Source organism: Poecilia latipinna, unplaced genomic scaffold, assembly GCF_001443285.1.
Source record: "Poecilia latipinna isolate Pla-1442-1.1 unplaced genomic scaffold, P_latipinna-1.0 Scaffold583, whole genome shotgun sequence".
NCBI classification, from domain to species: Eukaryota; Metazoa; Chordata; class Actinopteri; order Cyprinodontiformes; family Poeciliidae; genus Poecilia; species Poecilia latipinna.
The window spans coordinates 1-12,600 of NW_015113199.1; the positions used below are offsets into that span (position 1 = coordinate 1).

The 12,600-nt window shown below is 36.5% G+C and overlaps 1 protein-coding gene across 1 annotated transcript; it reads right to left on the reverse strand.

Moving 5' to 3' along the window:
- Positions 1 to 445: 445 nt before the first annotated feature.
- LOC106953464 (pikachurin-like) lies at positions 446 to 7,999 on the reverse strand (the record flags this gene model as incomplete). The annotated part of the gene is made up of 4 exons (XM_015042263.1): positions 7,404 to 7,999; positions 6,149 to 6,160; positions 1,472 to 1,581; positions 446 to 532 (listed from the first exon to the last, which is right to left on the reverse strand). Coding segments are annotated over exons 1-4 (315 nt in total), but the record flags the coding sequence as incomplete, so codon positions are not given.
- Between the last annotated feature and the right edge of the window lie 4,601 nt (positions 8,000 to 12,600).

Genomic DNA, 12,600 nt, shown 5'->3' on the forward strand with positions numbered 1-12,600 from the left:
ATCATTTTCCTTTCCCTTCGCAGTCATGCACCACTGTGTTTTTGTCTATCACTTATAATAACTCCTATAAAATACTCTGAAGTTAGTAGCTGCAAACAAAGTATGAAAGCATTTAAGAGATACAACCCGCTTTTGCATGTCCTTTTCGACTACTATGTCAAAACTGCCATATTTACGCTTGTTGCAATTAATATTGAAAATACCTACTTAATTTCATGCAAATATTTATTTATTCCAATGCAAAAATTCTGCATTTATTTGTCTTCCCTTTCCCTTTCTTTCCAACTTTGCTCTCTGTCTTTAAACATGTTGTAAAGCTTAAACTTTCAAATTGTAGGGATTGGGTAAAGACCAGGGAGGAAAGAGCTGAACAGGACTTAGCCTCTAGGTGCTAAACTCCAGCTTTTTAATGGCAGATAACAAATAGCTCCATGTGTATACTCACAGTGGTTAGCATGTCCAAACTTAGCGGAACCTCCATGATGGATGTCGTACTAACTGGGCGGCCATTTTTCATCTCTGTGTAAAAGACCTGAGAAGTACACAAACAGATATAAATTACTATTATTTAGTTTTTGCAGTATTGGGACAGAACAGCAACAATTTATTTATGGCTAACCATAAGAATGTAATAAAAAGAAACAGGACTTTTATTGAACTTGCAAAGCAACACACTTGCGTCTCTGTAAGTTCTTGGGAAGCCAGTGTCCTGACTAATCCTCTTAGTGCAGACATATGGCCCAAGACCAAGCCCCCACAGTTACACTTATCCACAATTTCTTAATGGTTGGTTCAAGGAAGGAAGAAAGAAACTTCTGGTGTGTTATGTAAGGCTCAAACACATGGCCAGCGTTGAAACGGTGCATCAAAGAAAGCAATGAAACTATGCAACCACACTGGATGTGCACTTTACATTCTCTTTCTAACTATTGTACAAAATATGCACCACGTAGGTTTAAAAAAAAGATAATCCCACTTATGCATGTATGTTTATGTAGTATGTATTTTATTTGACCTCACCTTCCAGAGCAATATTGCACCTAAAAATTAACCATATATGTTTGGCAAGGAAAGGGTTCCATTCAAACAGATGGGAGATAAGAATAACTTGTCCTTTTTCCTCATGGCCATCTTCCTGGACACATGGTTTTATGGGCACTTTAGAGCGAAGTGAAGAGTGTGTCAGCCATGCAGGAAGAAATGAGCAGGCACTCAAGAAAAAAAAAAAACAGTGGAAATTTGATTTATTTTCCATCTCGAAAACCTTTGTGAGATTTCGAAAGGTGTTTCTGCTGTTTTCGTGTGTTTTTTGAAGACACTCTACTTAGTAGAAGGACTTTCAAAATAAGACCACCAAAGGATGGCAGATAGGTAAAAACAGTCAGAAATAATTTCTAAATGATCACTACACTCATTAAGTATTCAAATTGTGGACAATTAATAAAGTGTCCCAGAATCTGTTTGCACCTACCTTGTATCCAGTGATCGTGCTGACATGTCTGCGGGGCATTTTCCATCGCACACTGAAGGCGCTGCAATTGAGGGTCTCCAGCTGGATGTCCAATGGAGGACTCAGACGATCTGGTTTGCACAAACATAAACATGGATATAACCAGCGAGGAAACCAACAAGATACAGACGGGGAGAGTACAAGAGTTACCAGGACAAGGCTCTCAAGAACTGTTGAGAACACATTCTGACTGACCAAGACTTAATTTTATTTATATATGTGTTTTCAAATGGATTTCTAATGGAATTATTTCTATAAATGAAAGCTAAACTGCTTGAAACACAAGCTTAACAATATTCTCCTCTTTATACATTTATAAAGGTGGCTTGAAAATGTTTATCAGAGGGGAAAAAACAGAATCCCATAAGAACCATAACCTTTAATGATTTTAAGCTGACACAATTATTTTTTTTTTTTTTTACATTTTGCCTTTGTAAAACCTAAAGAAATCTATTGTTTTGTTTTGTTTTTAGAGTTAGATTCCCTGCCTGAGAAATGCTTTCGACTTTTCACAAATTGGGAATAATAATCAGTTATAAAGATGGAAAATGAGTTTCATGAAGCTGAGGTAAAAGAGGATAGACATATAAAAGTTTATGTTTAAGGTTTTAACTCACTTTTACATCAGAGCATAAGAATAAAGGTCTTGAAACAGACGATGATATTGCATTATCATCTAATAAAACTAAAAGAATCAGCTCCAGGTTGTTTTGATTCTGGCGAAGGAGCCATTGCAAGAAAAAAAGGCTGCTTGATGAGGGAATAACATTATAACATGATGTAACTGAAAAAGGTCTATTTTACATAACGCTGTCCCTTTAACTTAAGTTAAATTAAATTTGATTCGTCCAAGATACATTTGATTCCTGAGAAACAAAAAATAAATAAATCACCCCTCTTTTTATGTAATTGAGATGGTTTAATTGATAGAAAATAATTAATAATTTAGATAGATTTTTGACATATTATTACTGTGATTATCAGTGGGAGACAGATCTTAGAAAATCACAGTTGTTTGCTGCTTTTATTCCTTCACATGATTGTTTTTTTTTTTTTCCTGGTAGCCTTATCTGCAGCTCTTGAGTAAACTTAATATCCTTAAGAAAAAAATCACTTATCTTAAGAGACTGGCTGGGAAAAAACATATTGGTTTTAATGCGCAAACATTCAAGCTTGTAGGAAGATTAGGCACATAATTAACATTTAAAGAACATGTGGTTTTACATAATAATCTGGATAATATGGTCATGCTAGTTGCTTTATCTTTGAAAGGTTGGAGGGATGACATGAAGAACTGGACTCTAACCAGGCACTAGTGGCCTTTCTTTTTCAGTATGCAGACAGGAAACAGGCAGCGAGAGAAGGGGGGAAGACATGCAGCAAATATCCTGAGGTCAGGAATCAATCCCCGGACAGCTGCGTCGAGCGCTAACAGCCTCCGTTCTACCTTTACACCATATGACACCCCCGAACCAGCGTATTTATTTCCCTTGCTAGTTGCACAGTTACAACAAGAGCAGAGGTAAAATAATAATAATAATAATAATAATAATAATAATAATATAATACAGTATTGATTTGGTGCTTTTCATCCTTTTAAATTGCTGAGAACTCAAGAGTTGTGTAGATGAATATTTTTAAATTGGTCATTTTCTGTTGCAGACTGTAAATGCTGTTAGAATGGAAAGACTTGGACGTCACCTACTAATGCATTATCAGCAATCATAAAAGGACATCACCTGCAAAACCTAAAGTCAAAACAGTGTTTGCTTGATTTCTCATCTGCTTATAATAATTGGAAAATAACCAACCAGTTGAGGAAACACCGACCAGCTGAAACTACAGGTTAAGCATCATCTATTTAAATGTGTGCAAGTAGCCGTAGCCTGACACATCCAAATATGTTCACAGATGTAACTTAAGACATCTACTAACATGTTTTAGATGTTAGTGTCAATGAGTACTTTATTTAGGACCTCCAACTCCAAAGACCTGATTATCTCTGGGGACCAGCATAAACCTTGGAACAGTGAAAAACAACCAATTATTAGATGTAAGGGACTCAGAGGGCACATATGAATGCAAGAGGGCTGGAGCGAGTAATTTCAGTGCCTTGTAGGTCAATGATAAAACTTTAAAGGTAATTATGAAGCGAAGAGTAAACCAGCGAAGAGAAGCAAGAACAGCATGTTCATGCTTTAGTGTCAAGTCAGAGGTCAAGCTGCAGTCATGCAAGGCAGAACTAACTAACACCAATGTAAAAAAGAGTTAATATATCTGTTGGGATGTAATAAAGGCATGCATGACCCGTTCAAAGCTTTTAAAAGGTAAAAATAATTTCACTGTAGATAAAAGCAACAGTTTAATCCAGATATGTTACATGTGAATCACAAATAACCTCCAGATATTCTCATGTCACTCATTTAACAAGGATTGGTACTTCCATCAGGTGAACTTTGTATATCTCTGTTTCCCCAAACACAGACAGAAGAAAGGTCAAATCAGTCAAGATTAGGTAACTTCAATTAGTAATGTTAGATTTAACTTCACAGATATTGTTTTTGTTTTTTAATCAGCACATGCTACATCTAGTAATACTCTGCGAGGCTTGAGACATGCCCTCTTGTCTTATCGAGAAGATAATCTCAGAATCACCGCTGGTCTGTGTTTGCCAAGTGCCCTTCTAAATCCTTTGAGGCCACTGTCCACTTCAAACATGATAGAGACAGTTGAATGAATATTTTCCTGGCCTCTCATCCTGTCAACCTGATCTGTGGCTTCTAGATTGTGTGTTTTTTCCCAGATTAAATATTGCCTAGAATTGAGGTTTTTCAGACTCAAATTAACCAGAAGTAATTAAAAAATATTTCAATACAAATTTCAATTTAATTTGGCATACGAAAAAATTAAAATTAAATTCAAATTGCAAATATAAGAAAATTCATTTGGATGTCATGATTAATCCCCAAATTTATGAACAAGTGATAAATATTTTGAATATTTTACAATTTTATCAAATGTCCTTTTATGTTTCTTTTTTAATATCATGTCTCAGAAAATCAGTTGCCATTGTTAAATAAATTATAGGTCATATGTCTAAATTCTACCTTTGTCCAAAACACAGCAGAATAAACCCCAGAAAAAGAAAAAAAAGAAGAAAAAAAAAACTTAAGCTCATCCAGAATGAGCTAGAAAGTGTTTTGGTATTCCTTTTTGAGTCAGGAGCATGGATGGATGGATGGATGGATGGATGGATGGATGGATGGATGGATGGATGGATGGATGGATGGATGGATGGCTTATTCACATTCATAAATCCTGATGTCAGCAAAAACTAAATCTTCTAAATGTTTTGTTCTGATTAGATTCTGTATCACATATAATTGTTATTGTTTGATAAAAATGAATTCATGAACAGGAATTTTATTCGGTATGAGGATGTAACCAAAGAGCAGGTTATTTTGGTAATGAAAAATTTGGATTCTCTGTCGATTATTAAAATGGCAGCTTCAACACTCAACACAGCTTTTATGTGTTCAATAGTAATCTTATACTTAAAACAAAGCTGCAGTGTAAATAATCTGCTTCCATATCCCCACTTTAGGATTTACGTCGAAAATATTTACTTCACAGATTTTTGTCCCCCCAAAAAAAAAGATCAGTGAGCCGCATGCAGCCGTCTTCCTTTAAAGAACAAAATGGGGCGAGTTTGAAGGTATGAAAACAAAACGCTGTGCTTTAAACAATAGCAACTGTTTTTGTCGTGATTAAATTTTAATTGTGTTCCACCAAACAAAAGTTCAAGTGCGAGAAGTGGTCATGGAGGGTTCATTAAAATGCATGGTTCTCTTATCAACTTCATAATGCTAGATATGCATAACAATAAGAGTAAAAAGAAAAAAAAACAAAGCTTCTGAATTATTCCATCAATAATTTAACTGTCTATTCAAACGGGGGAATGAAGCTGTCAAGGAATTAAAAAGAAAGACCACCTCAGGGGGGCGGGGGGAAGCTTCATTCAATTTTAACCCCTTTCTGAAAAACCACCAGCTTTTTTTGTCAAACGCTGATGTGATGCATGTGGACACTGAGCCCTGCTGACATTCTACCCTCCATGAAAACAAGCGCTGAGAGACATCAAGACAGAAAAAAACAAGTACAAATGTCACTGGCAGTCATAAATGCAGAGCTGCACCAGCCCTGTGCATGTTTGGCAGTCAGAGCTGTGACTCGGGCACTGTGCAGACAGACAGACGTAGAAGTCAACCCACATCGGCCTGAGGGGTCTGAGAGTGAAAAAAAAGTCAGTGGTCAGGGGGAATGACAGTGAGGGAAAGAGGAAGTGATGGAAAGAAAAGTAAAGGAAGTGGGACAAAGAAACAAAGAAGAAACGGATTCAAAGAGGGTGTGACTGAAAAGGAATCCAAGGGTTTCAGCTAAGATGTACGCAGTGGTGTAAGAAATGGACAGAAGGAAGCTTAGCATCAACCTTTAACTAAAACTTATCTACGTATTTTAAAAGCATTTATATTGTTTCTTGCAAAAAATCTTTGTAAAATAGAAGTAGAACTATATGCACTATAAATCTAGCAATGTAGAGATCAGACATCATGGTGTTGAGAAAAAAAATCACTTAACTCAAGAGCTTGGCTGAAATAAAAAAAATAATTAAATTTATTTGTTATTTACTGAGTAGACTGCTTGGTGCTGATGATAGGAAGATCTGTCATTGTTTAGTACACAAGTTATCTTGTAACTTCTTTTCTTTTAGCAGTAGTGTCCGACTTTTAGCTGTTTGTTCAACAAGGAAATTTGAGAAAAACAAAAAAGAAAATTAATTGTGAGAAACTGCAGCGCAGCAACGGTTAGGTTAGAAACAACATTCATGCTTGTTTCTGCAGTGAAAACCACATGTGATGCTGCTCCAGGGAGTTCACTGAAACATCTTCCAGTTTGTTTTGTGGATTTATTTCTGTTTTGAGTCTGATCTTCATCAAGTATAAGAGGTGATTGGGTTTGACTGAGGGCTTCTGATTGATTCCCTAATAATATTTCACCTCTTCACCTCTTTGATCTTTCTTATCTTAAAATTACAATCATTGATTTCCTGAATAATGAATGCACACACGCTCCCTCTAAAGAACTGTCTTTGATAGATCAGGTGGTGCCTCTGGATAAAAATCTTTATTCTGCAACATTTGTTTTTGCATATTTTAACTAAGAATAGTTGCTGTTTTTGTTTTTACAGTTGATAAACTGTTTTTCTTTCTCTGGAATCCATTCTTGATTGTAAGCAAAAGACACACATTTTCTAATCTCTACTTTATTTTTTCCATCACATTTCCCAGCATTTTTTTGTGAATTTTATTCTTTCTTTTATTCTTCGATTTCAAATTAAAAAGCTGAAACACAAAACCAGAAACAAAAATGTTTATCACTCTGCATAGAAATGGTTGCATTTAAATTTCTTCTCAGTAAGCTGGACTGAAAAAAAACATAAGTAAAAAAAAAAAAAAAACAAAAACACATATTAAAATAATAATGGCATAATTGTACTTAATTTTGTTAAAAATGTTCATGTTTCATGTTCTGTGGCATGAAATGGGCTTTGTTTTAAGTAGAGAATGTCCCAAGTTGTGTTTTTGCTGCCTATGAACACACATAAAAAGATTGCTTTGATTTATTGTACTTTTTTTACTAAATAGTGGTGCTTTGGTTTTCTGTGATATCATGAATAAAAGGTGAAAACATTTAAAAATACAGTCAGTGACACAAAGAAACCGTGCATGCTATCAGCCTCACGTTGCCATGTTACAAGTTCATTTCATTGTTATGCTCATTGTAATAATATTTCATGTTTCCAGTCCAACTAGTTTGTGGAAGCTGAACTCACCAGATCTCCGCGCATTTGATCTTCTGGCACCAAAGCAAACGCTGGCAGAGCAGATAGCAAAGAAAAGTAAACATAGCAGACGCTTCTCTTTACATGTAGGATCCATAGTTTCACTTGGTCAAATCCACATTTTAGGACACATCCAAAAGCGCAACTTTATCGATAAGTAAATGCTCAGCTGGTGCGGAAGCTGTCTCAGATGAAAGCTCGTCTCTCTTCCAAATTTGGAGACAAACGCCCTCCAAAGACGCACGGGATCTGTCCGTGGGGGAAAGGGCAGCTACGCTTTGACACTGATAAGATTACAGGCTGCAAAAGATCAGTGGGGTGGGTCATGAACGGACGAGCAGCCTAGTGACCGAGCCCCGGAGATGCGCTCTGACAGACGATGGACGACAAATCCCGCCGTCAATTCGTCCTCGCAAACACCGATGAATGGTGGCCACGGTCATTTTTACGCATGATCGATGTCGTGCCACGCTCCGATTCGCCTCTTAGACAACAGATGAGCCTCACAACCAAGTGCAAGGAACGTGGGGCCATTTAGAGCTAAGAGGATAATAAGCGTCTAATCCGCGCACTGGACACAGATGGAGAGCATGTCTTGGCGCAGAAGCAGGGGGGGGAGACGCTCAAACAACAGACTCTGAATATTAATGCTGTGCGTGCGGGGCAGCGGTTGTTGTAATCACTTGGCAGGAGTGAGATCTGAAAAAGTTTGTGCTTCTGCGAAATTCTGTTATGAGAGAAAGAGCATTATTTGGATAAGATCCTATATGAATTAGCTACATTATTTTTTTAAATGAAGTGGACCACCAGCTCATGTTTCACTTTTTGTCAGTTAGTTGAGCATAATGTAACTTTGCATAATAATTGGCCAGAAGGAGCAGGATTATTTCACCTATTGTTATTGACACAGTAGGCTACCATTCTAAAACCCCAGTCATCTATTGGCTTATATGTATAATAGCCTTAATTAGAATAAAAATATGTAAATTTTTGACAAACATTTTATGTCAAACATAATTATGGCGTTCTAATGGATTAGAATGGCATGCGTAAATGTTATTATTGTAATTACATAATTTTGATCATTTAAGTGCATTCAAACTATCTTTATTTGTCTCCCATGGAATATGTCAGGGCCAACGCTGCATCTCAGTACACAAGAAACAAACAAGTGTAAAGTGTAGTAAAAAAATTAAAAAATTAAAAAAAAAATTAGGGACAAGCAACAGCAGTAACTGTAGCCTAGAGACGATTGGAAGGCAAAGCTCTTTTGAGAACTTGAGAAGATCTGGAGTTGTTGACACATGAAGCAAGGCATCTGAATTTCTTGTATTAAGGCGATACGTGAGCCAAAGACAGCATCAGAAACATTTTGCCTGAGCTAATGAGAAAACGGCTGATCGATTGCTCCGTGGTAAAAGGTCCTCTGTTCAAATAAAAGTGAATTTTGTTTATCATTTCTTAATCAAGGTTGCAAAGTCTGGAGAATGCTTGGAGAGGCGCATATTAGTTGAGCTCCAGTGTGAGGTTTTTACAGTAAGTGAAGGCTTCTGTTGGTGTTGCTCCACTGTGCTTTTTTGGACTCTGCCATCAATGCAGGCGTCTCCAAGAAAACTTTTGACCACTTTGTGCTTCCTTCTGCTGACCAACTTCATTGACTGTGAAGTGACAGCCCGACTACAAACATCAAAAGCAGCAAGATTATCGCTGTATTATTATTAAAATGGTAAAAGGTCAACAAGGTTTCTTTGTCTTTCTTGACATTTTTATTTCAGCTGTGTAGTTTGAAGGTTTCAATGAGGCAGGCTGTAACACTTATCTAAGGGCTTAGGACATTCCTCATAAAAATTAACCAGCACATTTAGAATGACAAACAATTAACAAAGCGCACAAATGGTGCAAAACATTTAAAGCAGACTCAGTCTTTGTCTTTGTGGCAAAACTGGTAATCAAACATAGCTGAAACAAATCAAGGTGTCCTGTTCTAGGCTAGTTCTTGAACCACTGGCAAAGTTGGTTTACCGGAGGAAGGAGAGGAAGAAATGAGAGGTAGGGTTGCAGAAGGGACAAGATCCTGTTGGCTCGGTAATCCAAAGGAGAATGCAGCTGTGCTAGAGTTTGTTGATATCGGTACTTTGCAGAGCTGGCAGACAGGAGGTGAAGGAGATGTCAGATGCGGAGATTCTTTGACAACCTGGGTCTCGAGGATGCAGGAGGCCGATCAGACTGGGTGTCCTCCAGGACAAATTTGAAGAGACGTTCAAGACAGAATCATACAAATTTTCCTTGAAGGTGAATTCTGTTGTACCAAATAGGTTGAGAGGCATCGACTGATCGTCAGGCAGCATCTTGTGAACCCAGGCAAAGGATGAGAAGATTGCGCTCACACCTGAGAGCAATCTGCCTCACAAACGCCTCCCTGTCACTGGAAGCAGAGGTAAACAATGGTCCGTCCAGCATACCCAGCAAACTCACACCCCAAATCATGATACAGGGCAGACTTTTAAAATGGTATGCTGTCCACCTTGTCTTTTGTCAATGGAAATATATACACAGCAATGAAGCAGGCTTTGTCATCCCATTTTCAATTTTTAAAGGTTTTGTTGGCTCTAATGGCCTTTATTTGACAGCTGTCAGACAAAAGGTTGTGAGAGAAAGGGAAAACATGCGGCAAATGAAATCTGACCGGGACTCGAACCTGTAACGACCGCGTGGAGGACTAAGACCTCCATATATGGGCTGCACGTCTTACCCTTGTGCCGTGCTCCCATTTTCGATTTTACTCTCCTGTGCTCTCAGTTATTTTTTTTTCTGAGTGTGGAATAGTCCATCTTCATTGAAAAGAAGAATTAAATCATGTGATCATCACATAACACATTGATTTAACTAATTTATGTTAATCTCCATCATCCATGAAGTGTATTCTGCAGTTTCACTAAATTTAGAGGACTAAGACAAACAAATGAAACACATCTGTAGAACATGATGCTGCTTTTTCAAAAGTTTTTGAAATTTTACTAATTACCATGTATTGACTTGACCTCCAGACGTAGCAGACTGAAAATTACATTACAACAAGAAATCACATGAATCCTCACTTTAACACAAGATGTGTTAGTATTTGCTGCACTTTGATGTAGCAAGTGCTCTTTATTTAATGAAGTAACTGTAGGTGGGTAGCCAGAAGCTGTGCGTAAGTAAAAGCAGCATTACTTCAAAATAATATTACTCAACTAAAATGAATAAGTATGGAGCTGTAAAAGTTCAAAGGTTGTGTTACAGGAACGTCTGGAAATGAAAAACAGTCAACTTGCACCTTCTTGATCTTTAAACTCCTAAGTTAGATTTAGTCTAAAACTCTATAGAAAAACTCTGGTTCTAGTTGTAAGAGTTTCACAGTGACATTTATGAAAAGTTTTGGTCTATTTTTAAACCGTCTTCCAGCATGGGAAACAAAAAAATAAAATAAGAGTTTGCCGTTTTGTTTGACCTTTTCAGGAGAAATGTGATTTAAATTGAAGACGTAGTTTTATAACAAAGAAAGAAAGCAGGAAACGTACTTAACATATGAAATCATTAAGTATTTGTACTTAGGTTTTGTGTTTCCTTTGTGAATCTGTGCTGAAAATCCCTGATATAATTTAGACTGTCTTTTTTTTCTGTTTAACAAGCTGGCCACATAAATTGCCATAAGAGCTTTTTGTTAGTTAAGACTTGTAACAAAATAAAGCCCCTTCTCCTGCCAGGAATTTTTATAAAAGCTACCATAGTCCTTTATTTCATTTCACATATAATTATAATTCCTTCCATCTCCACATGTTGACCAAAGGCTCTTGTTTTTTTAGAAGTTTGTAACAAAACTTAGTCATCTGCTCATAGAGCATAGCTGTATGTCTATGAAATAGACATGCAGCTATGTAATACTTTGGTTTAGCGGCATCCTCCATTACTGGATAGATATTACCGTAATATTACAAAATAAGACTCTAAATAGGAATAGATCCGTAAAGTAATTTTAGCATTACTACACCACAGCAAAGAAAGCTGATGTTTCTATAATTAAGCCTATAAAACATAAAGGTAATCTTGCCTTGGCAGTGTCTGCCTATGTAACATATATTAACATATTACTAATTAATAAATATATATAACACACTCAATATTTAGTGAGACCTTTAAGGACATCTTGATTTAACCATGTTTTAATATTTTTGTGTTTTAAATAATACTGCTCACTTTTGATTCGTTGTTTTCAATAATCATCAATGCATCTTTTTTTATTGCACTTTGTTTTGCAATTTGTTTTAATTTCTCATAGTTTTCTTTGGTACACAATAAATGGAAGAATTTATATGACAATCTCTTGACTTTTACCGTTGATGCACTAACGTCTACATAAAACTGAGATAAGTAAACCACTGCTGGCAGAAGACCTTCATGAAATCAGTTTATTAAAAGGTAAACGATCAAGGTAAAAAATTTCACAAACTTAGAAAATGCACAACTGTTGAGGCCAGCAGTCGGACATGTGAAAGCAGTTAAAAAGCACAATAAATGTCACCGTGAAAAAATGACTGGGTTTTCAGAACTGTTTTCAGATTGAACAAAATGCCTGTCTTCCTGATGTTTCCCCTGAGGACTGCTGCTGATTGAAGCGTTGACTACATTCAATAAAATGTTGCCTTTCACTCTGTTTTCAATAATGACTTTCATCTTTGGGGAAAACTGTCACGTAACACAAACCACTGACAGCTCCATAAATAACCCTGTCAAAACGTAGAATTACTTATAATACCATGATACTCTCAGGGCTTAATAATAATAATACTCAAGATAAAAATATCCTAGTCTCCAAGTAATGCAGACTGGCCATCGTGTTCAATTTTACACATCAACTGGCTTAACAAGTATTCAACAAATAAACATGTTGCCAACCATTAGTCTCAATCTTAAAGAACAATTTTCATGCTTTTAAGAAGATCCACCTCATATCATGGAGATAATAGCTGTCAGTATGCCCTGCATCACGTATTAACACAATTAACTGAAAAAAGTTGCATTTAGGCTTATAATCACATTTAGAGTACGTTTCAAATGACTGATCTTTAACATAATTGTTTGAAGTGTCAAAAAACATAATTTTCACTGTCAACACTGTAGGTTCATGTCCTGTGGCGTGAAATGCATT